The sequence below is a fragment of the Rosa rugosa genome, chromosome 3 (assembly GCF_958449725.1).
Source record: "Rosa rugosa chromosome 3, drRosRugo1.1, whole genome shotgun sequence".
NCBI classification, from domain to species: domain Eukaryota; kingdom Viridiplantae; phylum Streptophyta; class Magnoliopsida; order Rosales; family Rosaceae; genus Rosa; species Rosa rugosa.
Window position 1 is genome coordinate 9,925,339 of NC_084822.1, and position 20,533 is coordinate 9,945,871.

The following is a 20,533-nucleotide window of genomic DNA, read 5'->3' on the forward strand; positions in this document are numbered from 1 at the left end:
AAGGCGCTACCAATCCTTCTCAAGCACCAGTCAGTATGAAAATATGGTGGCAGACCACGTACCTTGATCCAGAAGGCTAAAGTAGAGAGCGGAACATCCTTGATCGCCCCCACCCCATCATACGGTGCTAGGACAACCGGAGCTCTATCACAACCCCAAGGACCACCTCGAAGGATCCGGTTACGATCTGTTGGATCCGTCAAGGTGAATAGAAAGCGGTCTCCATGTTCCTGAGCAGTATACCGGCCATTCAACCTCCATGCACGACGGAACATGCCCATGAACGATCTCTTATTGAAGGCCCTAGCCGTCAACAACTTTCCCACCAGATACGTCTGGGAACGACGCAAACCCTCTCCATGAGCCGGACGAAGATCCACTGGCCCGCGAACATCTGCCAGTCCAAGAGAAGCTGCCAGTCGAACAGCCATCTCATCCACCTCCTCCATGCCATCAAGCTTAGAGAATTTCAAAACTAGGGTTTTTACTTCCCTCTCTCTCGCGTCAGCGGCTAGGGTTTGGTTTTATTTCTCTTATATTGGTGTATGATTATTTTGATTGCAAATTTATATATATATATATTCCTAGAATTTTTTTAGAAGTTTTTCTTTTAACCACTAGGGATAGTGGGGTGGTAGAAGGTCCCAGTCTGGAACCCCCAGGTCTGGCTTTCGAATCTCCATGAGGCCTTGGTGGCCAACTAATGAGTGCTTATTGCCTAGTGGCGTTCGGAAGGGATTAGTCCGGCTCTGCTGGGATACCCCTCAAAGGGTGTGTGTTGCTAACTTTCTAACACTAACCTCCCCCAATCAGGCAAAAAAAAAAAAAAGTTTTCTTCTTTTCCCTCAAATTGCGATAATAAAGTTTTTTTTTTTGGGTTTTCTATATACTGTCATTTGCAGTTAAGAATAATTTGTTAGCATTTCTGTTATCCTTTTTCTATATTTGCTTGTTTCTATATTGGCGTGTTAACCATGATGCTTATTTTGGATATTTGCTTAGTCAATAACAAACTACAAGCAATGAAATTCGCTGTAAACAGAAATTGTTTAGTCCATTTTCTACACTATATATTCAACACCCACATGCCGAATCTCTTCAGCACAACATAATTTATGCTATTATAGAATATAGAATTCCCGCCGGACCCCTTGCTGTTTAGTCCATTTTCTACACTATTATTATAGAGTTTCAAATGGCCCCGAAGTTCGTCGCCCTGTCTGTTCTCCTCCTACAACTTGCGGCAACAACTTTCTCCATACACTTGCCACATTATGTTAGCTCTTAATAAGTCCTTATCAACCATATTTTAATCCATCTCTTTGTTTATTTACTTATGTCTTTGTTTGCTACCATATATATGTCTTTGATATTAATTTAAAGGGGTACTTTATATCTGTGTCTCGTTTTCTAACTATGAAACACGTCGCATATAATCTTGTATCATATAGGGTGGACATCCGGAGAAGGGAATTCCAGGAGGTCCAGCAGGTGGAATTCCAGGAGGTCCGGCAGGTGGAATTCCTGCACAGCAAGGGGGTCCGGCGGGGGGAATTCCTGCTCCTGGAGCGGCAGTAGGAGGAGAACAGCCCGGCGGCAACAGCGGGAAAAAGTGGTGCATTGGGAAAAAAGATATTAGGACACGCCTTTTGAAGGATGCTATCGAGGAGTTGTGCAAAGAGGTCGATTGCTCGCCCACAGGACCACAAGGACTATGCTATGATGAATCTATTTGGTCCAGGGCATCGTTCGCGATGAATCTTAAGTATCAAAAGAGTGGTAAAAAGGATTCTGATTGTGATTTCCAAGGAAGGGCACAGATCACCACCATCGACCCAAGTACGCTAGCTATCAATATAATTTCTTTGCTTGCTTTACTTACATTTTACTTATTATGAAAAAAACAGATTATCTAATTCCATTTTTTGTTTTCTTTTTACAGGCTGGGGAAAATGTGTATTTATCTCTTCTTAAGAGTTGGAAGGCGAAACAAGTAGGTGTTGATGGTGTTAATAAGTATCATCATATGTACAAGCAATCGACCTGAAAAAATGACATATGTAAAAGCTACTTATAAATAAATGTTGTGCATGTTCTCAATATGATATATATTTAGAATAAAAACATCATTTCATAGAGGAATATGTTTTTTTAGTTACTCTGCGATAACAGAGTTGGCAAATCAAAGTACTCACCCATTTTCCTGAAAGAGAGAGCGACATCACATCCGAATACCCACTCGCTATCCTTCCAATTTTGGTTTAATTACTCCATTTAAAAGAAAAAGACTATTTTAGACAAAGCTTAATTACAAAATTACTAGCCACTCTCTCACTGCCATTGACCTCTGGATCTATACTTGCGTCTCCTCCCAAACCAGATCGTCGTCGCTCCTAGCCGAGTACAGCCTCTGGCAAGTAGCTTTCCTCCGACGGCCTTCCCGTCGGTCTCGAGTTGCTTCAACAGCTCCGACGACGTTACGGCGTACCCATAGATTTACGCCGCTGCATTTGCGAATTCGTTTTGTAAGTATATTGGGCTATTACCATTCAATACATGATTTCCCATTGTCACAAGGAAACCGGAACTTCAAGGAAACAAAGAGGAAGATAAGATCAAGCAGACTTGATTCACTGATCTTGAGTTTAATATGGCATTCATTCCAAATCATGTTGCATAATTTAAATTGATTTACATGTCTATTAAATTGATTTGGTATATTTTGCATTAAAGACTTTTTGCATGCACAACAAATAAATAGGAAGCATTGATTTCAGTTTTGGTATCCTTCCATATTTATCTTATTTGATGAGTAAAGAAAAGATTTGTTTGAGGGGGAGTTTTCCTCCCTTATAAAAGGTTTCGAAACTGATACTATTTTTCGGGGTTTCTTTTATGCATAAAATTGTTCTCTTTTGAACTACTTGTTTTGTTCAAATCAGTTTCTGAAAAACCCTCTTTACTTGTTTCATGTATTCCATTGCATAATCATTTATATTTACTCTCAAGATCAGTGATTCATTTGAGAGCAAGGAAGGTTGAAGATAGATTATCTAGAATCTTGTATTAGAAGTTAGAACAGTTGTAAAACAAGTTAGCATGTGTTGCTAAGTGAAAGTGTTTGTTATGAACAACACTACTTGTATTCTGTAAACTCTAGTGTTTCATATTGGATTGTCTTTTCGTGTTGGCTACGTTAAAAGCCACGCAGTGAAGTTTCCTCAATGGAGAGGTTTACACTGCGTTAGCAAATCTCCGTGTTATGAATCATATTTTCTTTGGATAAATTCATATACGCGAAGTTCCTCTTAATATTTGTTCCATCTAGTATTTTCATTTGGCATCAGAGCGGGTTCTAGAATATTCTAGTAGATCGCAGGGACGATGGAACAACATCGAGATATGGCTGCTGGTGGATCTGTTAATAGTCCTCCATGGTTTGATGGAGGATGTGAAAAGTACACGCAATGGAAGATATACATGAAATCATACTTGTATGCGCAAGATGAACATGTATGGAACATTGTGGAAAATGGCTGGAAGACACCAATAATTCCAGCTAAAGGTGAGGGCTCATCAGTCTCTATTCCTAAGCCACGGAAGGACTGGACTGACATAGAAGTACGTGATCTTCAAGCTGACTTCAAAGCAAAAATTAGCATTTTCACTGCTCTCTCTGAACGTGAAAAGCTGAGGATTAGTCACTGCGACACTGCAAAACAAGCTTGGGATCTGCTGCAGACTACATATGAAGGAAACAAAAAGGTACGTGCACAAAAACTACAAGGTCTGATATATGAATTTGAAACTATGACCATGGGAGATGATGAAACTGTGGATGACTTCCATGGTAGAATTCTAAAGATTACTGGTCAATGTCGTAGTCTAGGTGCCCCTTTTGATGAAGATAAGGTTGTCAAGAAAATACTTAGAGCCTTACCAGAAAAGTTTCACTCTAAAGTCACTAGTATTGAGGTTTCTTTTGACATTGATGAATACCCTTTGGATGAACTCATTGGAAATCTAAAAACTTATGAACTAAGACTAAAACCTGAAAAGAAATCCAAAGGTGTGGCTTTCAAGGCTGTGAAAGGGAAAGAAGAGGAAGATGAACCACTTGATCTTGCTCTTTTGACCAAAGAATTCAAAAAATTCCTTAGAAATAAATCCTCCTCTCAAAATTTCAATGCTCCCAAGAAAATTTTTGTTAACAATGATAACAACGTTAAAGGGAATTTTAGAGCAAATAAATCTGGAAAAATAAAATGCTATGAATGTGGTGGCTATGGCCATATTTCTACTGATTGTGGTAACAGGAAGCATGGAAATAGCAACAATAAATCCCTCCTCTCGACATGGAGTGATGATGAACATCAGGAGGTCGAAAATGTTGCCTTCGTGTCGTCTCTTTCACTTGAATCTGAAAGTGATGAAGAATTCTCAGATGATGAGACTAATGTCCACTGCAAACAACTCTATAAAGCATCAAAAGCCACATTAATCAAAAATGCAGGTTTGGAAGATGAAATTGTGATGCTGAAGGCTAAGAATGAGAAGTTGGAGTTTATATGTAGGACTTCTCAAAACACTTGGGAACAAGAAAGGAACAAACTCATAGAAGAGCTGCAGAACTCACAAAGTGACAAAAGTTCCCAGACCTGGAAGATACAATGTGCTGAACTGAAAAACAAAATCAAGATTCTTGAACTTGAGGTAAAAGGACAACATGCTCTAAACTTAAATCTGCTAACTGAAAATGAATCATTGCAGGAAGAGCTGAAGTCCACTCAAGAGAAGTTCACAAAGTTTGAGATAAGCTCTGCAACAGCATCTAGGTTGTTCAGCTCCGGAAAAGCCCACCATGATACATTCGGACTTGGATATTCTGGAGAAAGCTCCAAAGGCACACACTTTGTGAGAGAGTCCAATTCAGAAGTGGAGAAAAGTGATCCAATCACCCAAGTCATCAAGGACACTATCACAAGGGTTGACAAGGAACCAAAACCTTCTCAGAATGTCACTCAGGTAAGGATGAATCAAATGATTCCGACTGATCATAACAGGTACTCAACTTTTAAGTCTTTTATTCCTACATGTCATTACTGTGGTAAATTAGGACATATCAGACCGAGATGTAATGAGAGACATAAGTCAATTCCATCTGGTGAGGAAAAGCTATCTGTAAAATCTTTACATTGTGAGCTTAAAGAGCAGAAAGAGCTTATCAACAAATTGGCTAACTTGATTACTAAAGCAAACATGCAAAATAGAGATAAACCTGTCTGGATTAGAAAGGATTTGAATAATCATCGTTCTAATCACTCTGATTCTACTAACTTTATTAGTGATATCTATCTCATGACAAGTGTAAGTACAGATAATCCTTCAACATATATTGAGGCAACCTGTCTGGTAGCACTCACTGCATTGGCAGACAAGCGAAAGGATTTCTGGTATGTGGACAGTGGTTGCTCCAGACACATGACTGGAGATAAAGCTTGGTTCACCTCGTTCGAAGATGAAAGCACTACTGGTTTAGTTACCTTTGGTGATGGAAGAAAAGCCAAAATTCTTGCACGAGGAACAGTCAATACTCCTGGAATTCCTAATCTAAAAAATGTTTTGTATGTTGAGGGTTTAACTGCCAATCTAATGAGTGTCAGTCACTTGGCTGATGATTATGAGGATGTTTGGTTCAACAAGCAAAGATGTGTGATTCTTGATAAAAAGGGAGAAAATATTATGAGAGGTAAGAGATCTTCAGATAATTGTTATCACATTCAATCTAATGAACCTCTAAATGTACAGGATTGCTTGTCTGTGAGATCTGCCGAAGAAACCTTCGAAATATGGCACAGGAGATTGGGACATGTAAACTATCAGGATATACTCAAATTATCCACTAAGCAGTGTGTCAGAGGTCTACTAGCACTAAGTGGTAAGACTGACAAGATATGTGGAGGATGCAAAACCGGAAAGCAAGCCAGATCTCCTCATAAAACAATAAACTCTGCCACTACCACAAGAGTATTGGAACTGCTACATATGGACCTTATGGGACCAGCTCAAACAGAAAGCATTGGAGGTAAGAAATACATACTTGTGATAGTTGATGACTTCTCCAAGTACACTTGGGTTAATTTCCTAAAAGACAAAGCTGAAACTTTTGAATCATTCAAGGGTCTAAACCAAAGAATGATTGTTGAAAAACAGTCCACAAACATGTGCTTAGTAAGAGTAAGGTCAGATAATGGAACTGAGTTTAAAAATGCTGGTTTTGCTAACTACTTTCATGAGTTGGGTGTTTCCCATGAGTTTTCAGCCCCGATCACTCCACAGCAAAATGGAATAGTTGAGCGCAAAAATAGAGTGCTGTTAGACATGGCAAGGGTAATGCTGCACTCTGCTGGTCTAAGCTCGAACTTCTGGGCTAAGGCAATCAGTACTGCATGTTACACCATCAATAGAGTCTTTTTGAGACCTGGAACTGACCAAACAGCTTATGAGCTGTGGAAAGGTAAGAAACCAAACATAAACCACCTTCGTGTGTTCGGAATTCCTTGCTACATATTGAGAGATCGAGAGCAACTCGGAAAATTTGATGCTCGAAGCGATGATGGTATCTTCCTTGGATATTCTACTAATAGTCGGGCATATAGAGTCTATAACAAACGAACTAGAATTGTTATGGAATCTATTAACGTGTCTATTGATGATTACTACATTAGACAGGAGGAAACTTTTACAGAAACATCACCTACTCTCAGATCAGAATCAGAAGACACATCAACTACTGATCATGAACAGGAAGAGAATGCTGACAACATCTTCGAGCCAGCTCCTCAAATGAAAAGAGGGTTCAAGCAAGTCCAAAAAGATCATTCTCGTCAAGATATTCTTGGACAAATCTCTGATGGTCTCAAAACCAGAAGCCAAACTACTCCACAGGTAAGTGTAGATGAGGTAAGTCGAGGTAATGCTTTACTTTTTTTTATCACAGAAAATCAAATAGCGATGAATGTCATATCTCAGTGTGGGTTTGTTTCCCTAATTGAACCAAAGAATATCAAGGAAGCTCTACTAGATGATGATTGGATTAGTGCTATGCAGGAAGAATTAAATCAGTTCACTAGGAATGATGTGTGGTACTTGGTACCAAGACCTAAAAACTGTAATATAATAGGCACTAAGTGGATTTTCAGAAATAAAAGTGATGAAAAAGGGAATGTAATCAGAAACAAAGCTAGACTAGTGGCACAAGGTTATTCACAGATTGAAGGTCTCGATTTTGATGAAACTTTTTCCCCTGTTGCAAGATTAGAATCAGTGAGATTGCTTTTGTCTGTTGCTTGTCACCTAAGATTCCAACTGTTTCAAATGGATGTCAAAACTGCCTTTCTGAATGGTGTGTTGCAGGAAGAAGTCTATGTGGAACAACCTCAAGGTTTCAAAGATCCACATAATCTGAATCATGTTTATAGACTCAAGAAATCCTTGTATGGTTTAAAGCAGGCTCCACGAACCTGGTTTAAACCGCTATCCACCCATCTGGTGGAAAAAGGGTACACAAGAGGATCAATTGATAAAACATTCTTTGTAAAACATGTGAAAAATGATCTTATCATAGCTCATGTGTATGTTGATGACATTGTCTTTGGCTCTACGTCTAAATATCTTGTCAATGAATTTCAATCGGTCATGGAAAGTGAATTTGAAATGAGCATGTGTGGTGAGCTAACCTTTTTCCTTGGACTGCAAGTAAAGCAACTTGATGCAGGTATCTTTCTCTCTCAAACCAAATATGCTGAGAATCTCATCAAGAAGTTTGGGCTTGAATCCAAGAAAGTGGTTACAAATCCCATGAGCACCACTACAAAGCTGAGCGAGGATCTAAATGGAAAATCAATCGACTCCACTCTCTATAGAAGCATGATTGGAAGCTTACTGTATCTAACTGCCAGTAGACCTGATATCTCTTACAGTGTGGGAGTGTGCGCTCGCTTTCAAGCTAACCCTAAAGAATCACACTTGGAAGCTGTCAAGAAAATCATTCGCTACATATCCGGTACAGTTAACTGTGGAATTTTCTATACCTTCGACACTAATGTGGAAATTGCAGGATATTCTGACGCTGACTGGGGAGGAAACTTAAAGGATAGAAAAAGCATGCACTTCAGGGGGATGTTTCTTCATTGGCAACAATCTGGTTGCCTGGCATAGCAAGAAACAAAATTGCATCTCTCTATCTATTGCAGAAGCTGAGTATGTTGCAGCTGGAAGTTGCTGCACGCAAATGCTTTGGATGAAGCAAATGCTTCATGATTATGGCATCCCTCAAGGTAAGTTGTCTATTTTCTGTGACAATACAAGTGCTATCAACATCACAAAAAATCTTGTTCAACACTCTCGAACAAAACACATTGATCTTCGCTATCACTTTATTAGAGATTTGGTTGAGCAGAATATACTTGAGTTAAGCTTTGTGGCCACTGAAAGTCAACTTGCTGATTTGTTCGCTAAGCCTCTTGACACTGCTAGGTTTGAGATGTTAAGAAATGCATTGGGGATATGTTCTAAGTATTAAGGCACTCTAATGTCTGTCCACTGTTGAGAGAGAACATTGTGATCTTAGTGTACCTTGACCACTGTCATTAGTGACTTGTACATATATTCAGTTGTCCATTGTTGTCATGTCTTATTCTGGACAAAAATTGTGTACTCATGTTTAGTATCTTATTAAGTTAATTCTCATATGCACTTTCACTTATAGCCTATGTGGTGGCATGCTCCTTGCTTACTGTCAAAAGAGATTCGATGAAATAGGCAAACTGCTTAAATTGCTCAAATGATTCATTCCCTCTTCTCAAAGTAATCAGGTCCTAGTTGTGGTGAACTTTCTAAGATTTGTAAGAAACGAGAATGGATAATTATATCTCATCTCTCCTAGTAATCAGGCCTTAGTTGTGGTGAACTTTCTAAGGCTTGCAAGAAACGAGTTGGTGAGTGATCTTTGCACGTAAAATAAAATAATGCAGACAACTGCTCGAGACTCTGTCCATGGAGCATCCTTGTTATGTTTAGTACCCTAAGAACATCTGTTCTGGGAGTTGCTGAGAAGAATCTTGTTACATGAGTTCTAATTGTCACAAAATAAAAAAGGTCTATGACTCAAATAAAATACGTGCTTGGGAACAATGTTTCCTACTTCTTCTAAGGAGATATCATGAGCTTGGTTCACAGGTTTAGTTCTCTTACTTCACTCCTTCTCTATGTCACTAAACTTGTTTCTAAGCCCCACATACTGGTTATACTCACTTCTATCACAAGGTTACTCCCTAAGGTCTGAATATGAGTACCAATTCTTTTTGTTGATAGAATACATCATGCTTCGTACTCTGAACTATGTTCCTTTCACTCCGTGATTTGTGCTCTCTGTGATTAAACTATGCTATTTTTTCTCTCTTCGATATGACATATGCATTCATTGCCTTGATACTCAGCAAAGGAAACGATCATGTGATATAATTGCAGATTATAAGAATATTTTTTGTCTCTTCGTTTCCTTCTTTGATTGCCATCTGGTTGCACTTAATTTCCATAATGATTAAGCCTAAATTGAGGGGGAGACGTTCTATGCATGCGTATATCTAGGAAAAATAACTTGTCATAACTCCTCTCTCCATTTGAGACGCTATCCCAATCGGTCTGTTCTTTGATCTTCCCTAAACCTACTAATTCAATATATATAGCCTCTCTTGTCTCCCTCGGATTTTACTCTTGGTTGTCTCTGTGTGCAGACTCTTTCAAAAACTGGTTCTATCACTATGGTTCGCACAAAGATCACTACTCGCCTTGGTGGCCACCGGCGACTTCCTCCTCCAGAGGACGGCCGTCAGGCCGCTGCGTGGGCCGGCATTCTCCATCCTGGCATGCACCGTGAACGAAGTCGCAGTCCTCCTCCTTCTCCTCGTCGATCTCCATCCCCTGATCCCTCTCGCTACTCCTCTCTTCGGGATGCTATCCTCGTGGCTGATTGGAGAATCGCCTGTCTCACAACTGACATGGATGATATGCACTCTCTCCTCGTTCGCACCAACCATACTCTCAAGGAAGTCCTCAAGGAAATCCGAAACATGCAGCGCCACCTTCCCGGGTTTGACGCTCCTGACCCATCCATGCATGTCCCGGAGGAAGATGAACAGGAGGAAAGCAAAGGCTCCATGGACACCGAGGAGTATCGGGACACAGTGACCAAACTGCTCAAGGAGTTTGATGTTCCTTCCCATTCAAAGGGGGAGAAGTAATTTCCATCTTCTTCTTTTCTGTTTCTGCATTTAAATTTTTCATGAACAATAGTTGCTTTAGTTTTGGGGTTGTAAGTGCATAAGCACAGATATTTTTGGATGCTTTTTGTTATTAAGTAATTTTCTTTTGGCAACTTGGATCTGGAAAAGGATGGAAATTGATTCCTTAATCCAAGTAGCACCCTTTGTTTAGTGATTAGTATTTATCTGTGAAAACTAACATGCAGGACAAAAAGATGGAAAAATCATGTGTTGAATGGGAATGCCCAAAGGGGGAGATTGTAAGTATATTGGGCTATTACCATTCAATACATGATTTCCCATTGTCAATAGGAAACCGGAACTTCAAGGAAACAAAGAGGAAGATAAGATCAAGCAGACTTGATTCACTGATCTTGAGTTTAATATGGCATTCATTCCAAATCATGTTGCATAATTTAAATTGATTTACATGTCTATTAAATTGATTTGGTATATTTTGCATTAAAGACTTTTTGCAAGCACAACAAATAAATAGGAAGCATTGATTTCAGTTTTGATATCCTTCCATATTTATCTTATTTGATGAGTAAAGAAAAGATTTGTTTGAGGGGGAGTTTTTGTAACATCTCGTATCTTCACTTACCCGTTTACTAGTCATTTGGACAGTAAACGGCCTTTACTTCCACTTTTACTGTCGTTTAAGTACTTTTAGTGGCCCTAAAAGTTGACTTTTTTTTCGGGTCAAAATTTGAGAAAATGTTCTTCATGGAAGTTGTAGAGAACGTTAAACCGAGCGCGTGGATATGTGGTACGTAAAAATCGGAGTCCGTATGCGAAAGTTATAAGCGAAATACTAAAGTTACTGTTCATGTGGTAAGTTTCTATAAATAGCCAAGTTACTGTGGTAAGTTTCCATTTTTGGAAACCTACCGGGCTTTTCTCTCTCCTCTCCCCCGATTCTTTCCCTCTTCGACCCGATTGCTTCTTCCTCCAATTTCTTCCTCCTCCGGCCACCCCACGACAGAATCCGGGCACCGGCAAGCTCGGCTCTTCATCCTTGTCACGCCTATGGTGGTGTTTTGCGGTGGCTCGGCCGGTGGAGCTCGGAATTGAGCCGTGAAGTTCACTGTAGCAGTTTGGGAGTTTTGTCGATTTCCGGCGATTCCGGCCGTCTCCGGCCACCAAACCGGCGTCGAAGGTTCAGTTTTTGACATAGATCATTTCCCCTAAGGCATTTCCTTTCAATTTGCAGTGTAGAGGTCGAATTAACGATTTGCAATTTCTAGGGTTCTTGGAGTTTTCTGGAAAAATTTCACCAGCCAATTTGGAGCCCTTCAAGGTAAAATTGGGACTTGTTTCAGTTGAGAAATTTGTTGGGTTTGTTGTTTTGCAGCTACTGTCAATTTTTGGTGGCCATCGGAGGTGGTGGCCGCCGGCGCGTGGGTCCCACGCGCCGCCACTGTGGGTGGAGCGTGGAGGCGTGTTGGGCTGTGTTTTAATTCCAGTTTTTAGCCCATTAAATCCTATAAATATTGTAGAGCTTGTATATGAAATTTGGTGAATTTTGGAGAAGCTTGGAATTAATTATGAATTTTTGAAGTTTAGGGTTTTGATTATCGAATTATGAGAATCCGACCGTCGGATATCTCTCGGTTCTGCCTTAGAACCTTTAAATTAAAGAACTGGTATTAGTGGTATAATTTGGGCTGAATCCGAGGAGAATGGGAGATGTAATTTATAAGGAATTGAGTTTAGGAATCATATTAAATTGTTGAATAATTATTCACGGAATATAATCGTCTACAGGATGTCGTACCGAGCTCTGGCTCGATAAAGAAACTCGTATACGTGACCGTCGGAATAGTACTGTGAGTGGACTTTTGTTTTTAAGAATTGATGCATGCATTTATTTCTTAAAGTAATGCTCTAATTATTTATCATATTACATTTCGAGCATATGATTTATTTTCAGAGATTGATTATTATTTGACGAATTATTTATTTCCGAGGTGATTTCCGGAATTATACTTTTTTATTATATTTCTATTCGTCGATTTGAGACTTTTAAAGGATTTTCGAAATGGGATTTCGATGGAGTTATATTTCTTGTTTATTTATCGACTTTCGGTTTTGGCATTGGGAGTGCCTTGATGATGAACTTGGAATTGGTTTTGTTTCGATTTATGGAGATTATGTTTTATTATTATTTTCTCTCCTATTTATTTTTGAACTTGAGATTATCTTGGCGTGTGGGACACGTCGTTGGAAATTCATTTGCGAGAGTTGGGGAAACTTTATGGATTTATGTGGTTTTCGGATTTTCTTTTGCCATACTATGGGTGACTATTATCATTGCTAGCATTGATTTTCCGCCTTTGTGGCGCGGTGATGGGATCACCGTAGCCCTCCGCCTTTGTGGCGCAGGTTACTGTCTGTGTGACAGTAATTCTGTAGCCCGGTATCCTATCGCTACACTTAGTGGCGTAAGGGTATATTACGGGAGTAATGGGAGTATTTTAGCCTGGGAGGCTCACTCGTATGGCTATCGTCTTCCCCTACTCATTATACTATTTTCGACTAATGGGTCCGATTTATTTTAGCCAGCGGGGCTGGATTTATTTCCTTGAGTATCTGAGTTTCAACCTTTTCTTTTATTCATTTGTGACTAGCGGGGCTAGTCGGCTTGCATGAGCAGAACTCCTCGTATTTTATTTTTGTTAATCATTGCATGCATCGGGAATTTTTAAAGAAATAAAAGTGGGAAAGTATAAAATCCATTTGGTTTAAATTTGTTTATTTTTGTCCACTCACGCTAAGGTTTTTATGTACTTTCCCCTGGGCCCTTCGGTTTCAAATGCCCAGTGTGCAGGTGAAATTAGTTGAGGTCGGGCGTACATGGAGTCGAGCATAGTCAACAGCATGGCTTCCGCGTTTGCCTTTGAATTAGGTTTTCCTCATTTACCTTTCTATTAGAATTGCTCTGATTACCTGAGGAATTAAGGTTATTAAGTTGAGATTTGTGTGTTGTGAATTTGGTTGATGTTGATTTGGGGAGCAGGGTGGCTCCAAGAGTATAAGGATGGGTGATTTAGAAGTGTAAATATGCTTTCTACAGGTTTTGGGTAGTCCATTTTAGGGGAAGTTCCGCCAAATTTTTGGCAGAACTTCTTCTAAGGTGGGCCCCGCAGGGCCACCTCAGATTTCGGGATGAAATCTGGATTTCGGGATGAAATCTGGGGCGGGTCCTGTCAGTTTTCCTCCCTTATAAAAGGTTTCGAAACTGATACTATTTTTCGGGGTTTTTTTATGCATAAAATTGTTCTCTTTTGAACTACTTGTTTTGTTCAAATCTGTTTCTGAAAAACCCTCTTTACTTGTTTCATGTATTCCATTGCATAATCATTTATATTTACTCTCAAGATCAGTGATTCATTTGAGAGCAAGGAAGGTTGAAGATAGATTGTCTAGAATGTTGTATTAGAAGTTAGAACAGTTGTAAAACAAGTTAGCATGTGTTGCTAAGTGAAAGTGTTTGTTATGAACAACACTACTTGTATTCTGTAAACTCTAGTGTTTCATATTGGATTGTCTTTTCGTGTTGGCTATGTTAAAAGCCACGCAGTGAAGTTTCCTCAATTGAGAGGTTTACACTACGTTAGCAAATCTCCGTGTTATGAATCATATTTTCTTTGGATAAATTCATATACGCGAAGTTCCTCTTAATATTTGTTCCATCTAGTATTTTCACGTTTCCTCATGCGAGAGGTCGCGTCGGAGAAGGAGACCGTTCGGGAGAAGGAAAAACACTAGAGATCTATGTCGCCGGCGTTAGGTCGAGATCCCGGGTCGTCGGCGTCAAGAAACGCGCTGGTTCTAGATTTTCGGTGTCCAAGTTCGGGTCTGGAGGGTCCGGCGGTGATTGTGATGGTAGTTACATCAATTATCTTGCATTTTCAGTGTGGTGTCACTTTTAGTCTACTACTGGAGGTGGAGCTAAAAAGGTTAAGAGGAAGAGACTGCTGACAGAGAAACAGTAGAGGTTGACTTCTGATAAAGTCAAAGTTACAAGTAGAATGGATGATAGATTGATAGAGGAAGGTCGGAAGAAGTTGCTTGAGGATGTTCAAGCTCAACTTGAAAGAGAAAGGAAAACAACTCTTAATGAAGCAAAGACAGAGAACCAAGCAAGCATGTTAGCTTCTGGCCATTATATACTTTTCTAGTTTTCTCAAACAAGATAGGCATACTTTATATGAGGTGGTGGAAGCACACGGGTTTTCAGTCCTGATGCTCCACGTATTCATAGTTATTTAGTTAGCATCACATGACTCTCTATATTTTTGCCTATGTTGTGTTTTTCGATGAGTTATTTTTGCCTATGTTGTTAAATTTGGTATATGGAGTATAAGATGAGATTTTTGCTGTGGTTAAATTTATTTTAATGGGGCAATAATTTTATTATTGGGGGGCAATAATACTATTAATGGCCCCCCAATAAAGTTTTTATTAGGGGGCAATAATAATCTCCGGCGACCTTTTTGGTGACCTATAATCTCCGGTGACCGGAGACTGGCAACCGGTGACCGGAGATCGGATTCCTGCGACCGGTGACGAAGATCGGATTCCGATGACTGGTGACGGAGATCGGATTCCGGCGATCGAAGACGGGATTCTGGCAATCGGATTCCGGCAACCGGCATGACTTCTCTCTCTTCCACCATCTCTCTCTCTCTATGAGACAAATGAAGAGGGAAAAATTGTCCTAAAAATAAACAAAAATAAATAAATAAATAACTTAATTGGGTATTAGGGCAAAAAATATATAATTTATTGGGTAAGTGGACAATTTTATAAGATGTTTGGGTAAGTGAGGTTAATATAGTTCAAATTTGGGTAAATGGACATTTTCCCTTTTTTTATTTAAGAAAAAATGAAAACACTTTCATTAATTATTGGACTCAATTACAACAGTTCAATAGGATTACGACCAAAAGCCTTGGAGGGGAAATAAAAGAAAAAATACATAGTTTATTTCGAAGAGCTCAGCCAACTGGATGATGAGTAGCCTCGTTCTTCTCTTTGTAGATGTGCTTGAAGTAGCAGAGAAGTAGATAATTAGGAAGATGAAATGGGAAAGTTTGTGGTTTTAGTGAGGAATATAAAGTTGGCGGTTTTGGTCCTTCTTTGATATTTCACATTCCCTTCCCATAAGTTAAGCTGCTTGAGCTTTTATAAGCAGCCTAAGAAACAGCTTCTATAAGTTGCATTGAGTATTATGAAATTTTTTTGAAGGCTGATTCCAAAGCTTTTACAAACATGATCTGCTTAAATTAACAATTAAGCAGTTAAGTGCAGCGGGGCCAAACTGGGCCGCGTAAACCCATTGCATTCACTTGCAATAATGGCACGACCTCATGAATTGAGAGTTGTACTGCATAGTAAGTATCCATTTTTATTGCTTTTGAAATTCAAGAGCTAGAGCTAAACTATACCTTGGTGATGTTTTCCAAACATTTTTTTTTTCCAGGAAGCGGTGTAAGAGCTAACTCAGCGCTCTTACCCGAATTTATTAAAAATCAAGTAAAAAAAGATACATAGCAAGGGGGGCTAGACCAAACCTTGCCGAGAGAGAATACAAAATTGCAAAGTACAGAAGATACAAAAAAAACATTGAGAAGCGGGGGACTAGGCCAAGACCGCTTCCAAAACAAACATAATACTAAAAGACAAAAGAAAGAGACACTGCTTATCTTTTCTGATGAATTGAGTTGTCTTCGGCGTATGAGTTTTTTGAATACGCCTGGCAAACGCGTCTACATGTCTTTTTTGATTTTGTAGAACAAAAAAACGGTTTTAGAAAATGATATCGAATGCGGCCTAATCATCTGATTTTAATCCAAAAGCAGGTAGATTGAGAATTTAACTGTTATTTGATGAACTTGTATCGTCATATACTTTTTAATCTTCAATTTCTATTTGAACAATCAAACGTAAAGACTAAAACTAGAGAGCTAGAGTTACACGACAAAGTATATAAAAATACTGAGACTTCTGAGTATCTTTCAACGTATTTTTCAATATATTTTAAAATTCGGGAAAGCTAAATGGGTAATTGTATAGAGAACGTCTTCGGTGCTCCGAGCTCTCCATGCTCGGTTTATTTGGGCCCAGACACGTGACATGCACGTATAAATTTATTGAGAAGAATTAAATACGGGAAAGGCTTAGCCTGTTCCCGGTTGATGTAAGTTGAATCTCGAGCGATCGGATTAATTTGGTGAAGTTAGATTTACCTAGCCTCCCTTTTGTCATGTAGCACAGATGAGAATCCCACTGATGGGGTTAATTGACTTTTATCCAGATCGGAGTCACCAACTCACCATCACAGCCCATTCTATCTGTTCTTGAAAACTCATTTTGCCGTTTCAACCCGAGATTTGATCGTTTGAATCATTCAGATCTTGAATTTCCACATGAAATTGAATTCCAATACTGGGCCTGCAAATCGAATCTGGAACAAGCAGAATTAGAGAACCAAAGACGAAATAGTCAATCCTAACTATGAATTTTGGTGGAAAACGCTTTTGACAGAAACGAAATCGGGAAGACGAACGTATTGGGCTTCTTCATCAACTACATGCAATACCGAAATTCTGCAAACTCTCATGAATCATTTTCAAATTCTCAATACCAAAATTGAAGGACAGATTGGAGTAGAGAGTAAATTTTGCAGCAAGAAGAGCCACTTGCAGTTGCAGAGGAAGAAGAACCGAAAATTAAGGGAACCAGTTGCAGTTGCAGTTGCAGAGGAGAGAAAACCAGAAGGTCAATCTTATATTATTCAAATGAACGACAAGTGTAACACCAATACTGGTTAGCATAGCGGTGAAGTCAAGTACTAATTGGTGGTGGAATACACGTTCGATTCAAGTAGCTGTTTATTTTGTTTTTATATTTTTTTTGCTGAAAGCTTTTTTCTTTTGTTGGACAGCAATTTATTATAATAGATTTTCAGAAAAAGAAAAGCACCCTTCGTATTTAATTTTTTTTCATAATAAATACTAAAATGTGTAAAAAAAAAATTGAAATAAGAAACCTAAGTGTGCATATTAATTTCAATAGTGGAGATGGACTTTTGGATAAAAGCAATCTATTAAAAATGTTATCATGAATTATTTTATATGGGTAAATAGAGTTTAACCAAATAGTGTGTGTGATTGAACAGTACCCCACAAGGTTTGTGACTTGTGAGTGAAAATTAGTCTCATTGTTACTGTTTCGATCCTAGTCAAGGTGATCAACCTTGTATATTCTTAAACCTCACTAAGGGCAGTCAAATAATAAGGAGATAAATGTCCAGATTTTTTTACATAGGTTGATATACCTCATTCCCATGAGAGTGTGAGTACCAACAACTTAGGGAAAAAAAAATTGCAGGTAAGTGGTTACGAGCATTTTAGTTTGATGAGCATTTAGAATTTATGATTGACCACGTAGATCGATACCCAAACGATGACGAAAATATATATACATTTTTTACCAGTTTTTTCTTCTCGTTATGAGAACATCCAACGGTCGAATTGACCAAATTCTATTCTCTCCACCTTGTTGGTTTTGGAATGTATATTTTTTAATATAAACAATAAACAAATTATACCACATCAAAATTGAAAATCGATTGACTTGATATCACTCATCTATTTATAGCGTATTAGTACGTAACGTGTAAACACATTGAGCCAATCATGATCCCTAAGGTTAACCGAATAAGCCTTTATAACCTTATTTTTATTAACTACCTCTTCAAAGGGCAAGACTGTCAACAAAATCAAGGTTTGGGACACCGACCGTTGGATGTGGGAATTACATTAATTTCGACTTCCAGTCCAAAATTGATCAAATCTCATCTATCTTTAGACCCCGATCCCCTAAGTCAACCGAATAAGCCATGATAAACATATTATTAACTACACCCTTCAAAGGGCAGGACCGTCAACGGAAACTAGGCTTGGGACACCGACTGTTGGATGTGAGAATTACATTATTTTAGGCTTTCGGTCCAAAATTGATCCAATTTGGTCTATATTTCAACCTCAATCCCCTAGGTCAACTGAGTAAGCCTTTATAACCTCATTTTTATTAACTACACCCTTCAAAGGGCAAGACCGTCAACGGAAACAAGGCTTGGGACACCGACTGTTAGATGTGAGAATTACATTATTTTAGACTTCCAGTCCAAAATTGATCAAATTTCATCTACGTTTCGACCCCGATCCCTTAGGTCAACCGACTTGGTCTTTATAACCCTATTTTTATTAACTACACCCTCCAAAGAGCAAGACCGTCAACAGAAATAAAGCTTGGGACATTCAAAAAAATTTAATAAATAGCTCGGGAGTCAGAAAAATTCTCTGAAAATTCTCACAGACTCGTCGCATTGCGCAGTTTATCATCCAACTATCGGTTTCCCTAATTTCTTTTGTCTTTATGGAGTTGCTCTTTGAAGAATGTAATTAATAAATATATGGTTATAAAGGTAAATTCGGTTGATGGAATTGATCGATGTCAAAACAATAATGAAATTAGCTGAATTTTTTACAATAGGCATAAAATATTTTAACTCTCTCATCCAACGATCAGTTTTTCCAATTTTGTATGTCTTGATGGGGTTGCTCTTTGAAAAATTTGATATATAAATATAGGTTATAAAGGTAACTATAATTGACCAAATGGATCGAAGTCAAAACGAATGCGAAACTGGCTGGATTTTTTATGACAACACCATGAAACATTCTAATATTCTTTCCATCCAACAATCGGTTTCTCGTGAGTATGAACTAATATGCTCATAACCGATCACTCACATAAACCCTAAACCCTAAATACCACATAAAACTAATATGCTCATAACTGATCACTCACAACTTCTTTTTTCGATCTGTCAGCTCTCACACTCTCGTGGCTATGACCTATATCAACTAATGTAAAAATTTCAGAAAGTTTATCTACTCGTGGTTAAGCTCCCTTTAGGGAGTTATAAGTGTATTAAGTGGTTGACCGCTTTATTTGACATCTAAATGATGGCGGATCGGGTTAATTTTTTTACACAATACCTATTAATACGCTATAAATAGATGGGTAATGTCAAATTTACCGATTTCCAGTTTCGATTGTTTAGATCGCACGAAATCCTTATATGCCTACTAATGCGGTTTAACTTGTTTATTAGTTGTATTGAAAAATATACCTTCCATGAGGAACAATGTGGAGGAAATAGACTTTATCAAAATCGTCCGTTGGATGTCATCATGATAAGAAGATATAATTATGGTCAAAATTTCAGCTATTTTCGAAGTTGTTTGGGTCTCGATCTACAATGTCAACTCTAAACCCTAAATACCACATAAAACTAATATGCTTATAACCGCTCACTCGCAACTTCTTTTTTCGATCTGTCAGCTCTCACACTCTCGTGGCTATGATCTATATCAACTAATGTAAAAATTTCAGAAAGTTTATCTACTCGTGGTTAAGCTCCTCTTAGGGAGTTATAAATGTATTAAGTGGTTGACCGCTTTATTTGACATCTAAATGATGGCGGATCGGGTTAAGTTTTTTACACAATACCTATTAATACGCTATAAATAGATGGGTAATGTCAAATTTATCGATTTCCAGTTTCGATTGTTTAGATCGCACAAAATCCTTATATGCCTACTAATGCAGTTTAACTTGTCTATTAGTTGTATTGAAAAATATAACTTCCACGAGGAACAATGTGGAGGAAATAGACTTTATCAAAATCGTCCGTTGGATGTCATCATGATAAGAAGATATAATTATGGTCAAAATTTCAGCTATTTTCGAAGTTGTTTGGGTCTCGATCTACAATGTCAACTCTAAACCCTAAATACCACATAAAACTAATATGTTTATAACCGCTCACTCGCAACTTCTTTTTTCGATCTGTCAGCTCTCACACTCTCGTGGCTATGATCTATATCAACTAATATAAAAATTTCAGAAAGTTTATCTACTCGTGGTTAAGCTCCCCTTAGGGAGTTATAAGTGTGTAAGTGGTTGACCGCTTTATTTAACATCAAAATGATGGCGGATCGGGTTAATTTTTTTACATAGTACCTAATAATACTCTATAAATAGATGGGTAATGTCAAATTTATCGATTTCCAATTTCGATTGTTTAGATCGCACGAAATCCTTATATGCCTACTAATGCGGTTTAACTT

At 38.4% G+C, this 20,533-nt stretch overlaps 1 protein-coding gene across 1 annotated transcript; it reads left to right on the plus strand.

Moving 5' to 3' along the window:
• Positions 1–1,099: 1,099 nt before the first annotated feature.
• On the plus strand, positions 1,100–2,136 carry LOC133740051 (major pollen allergen Ole e 10-like). The gene is made up of 3 exons (XM_062167901.1): positions 1,100–1,276; positions 1,452–1,839; positions 1,943–2,136. Exons 1-3 carry the CDS (start codon positions 1,196–1,198, stop codon positions 1,972–1,974), a joined length of 501 nt encoding a protein of 166 aa, XP_062023885.1. The 5' UTR covers positions 1,100–1,195; the 3' UTR covers positions 1,975–2,136.
• The last annotated feature ends 18,397 nt before the right edge of the window (positions 2,137–20,533 follow it).

Coding starts and splice junctions, on each gene's coding strand:
- LOC133740051 (XM_062167901.1), top strand. CDS start 1,196: ATGGCCCCGAAGTTCGTCGCCCTGTCTGTTCTCCTCCTACAACTTGCG. Junction 1,277..1,451: donor CCATACACTTGCCACATTAT/GTTAGCTCTTAA, acceptor TGTATCATATAG/GGTGGACATCCGGAGAAGGG. Junction 1,840..1,942: donor GATCACCACCATCGACCCAA/GTACGCTAGCTA, acceptor TTCTTTTTACAG/GCTGGGGAAAATGTGTATTT.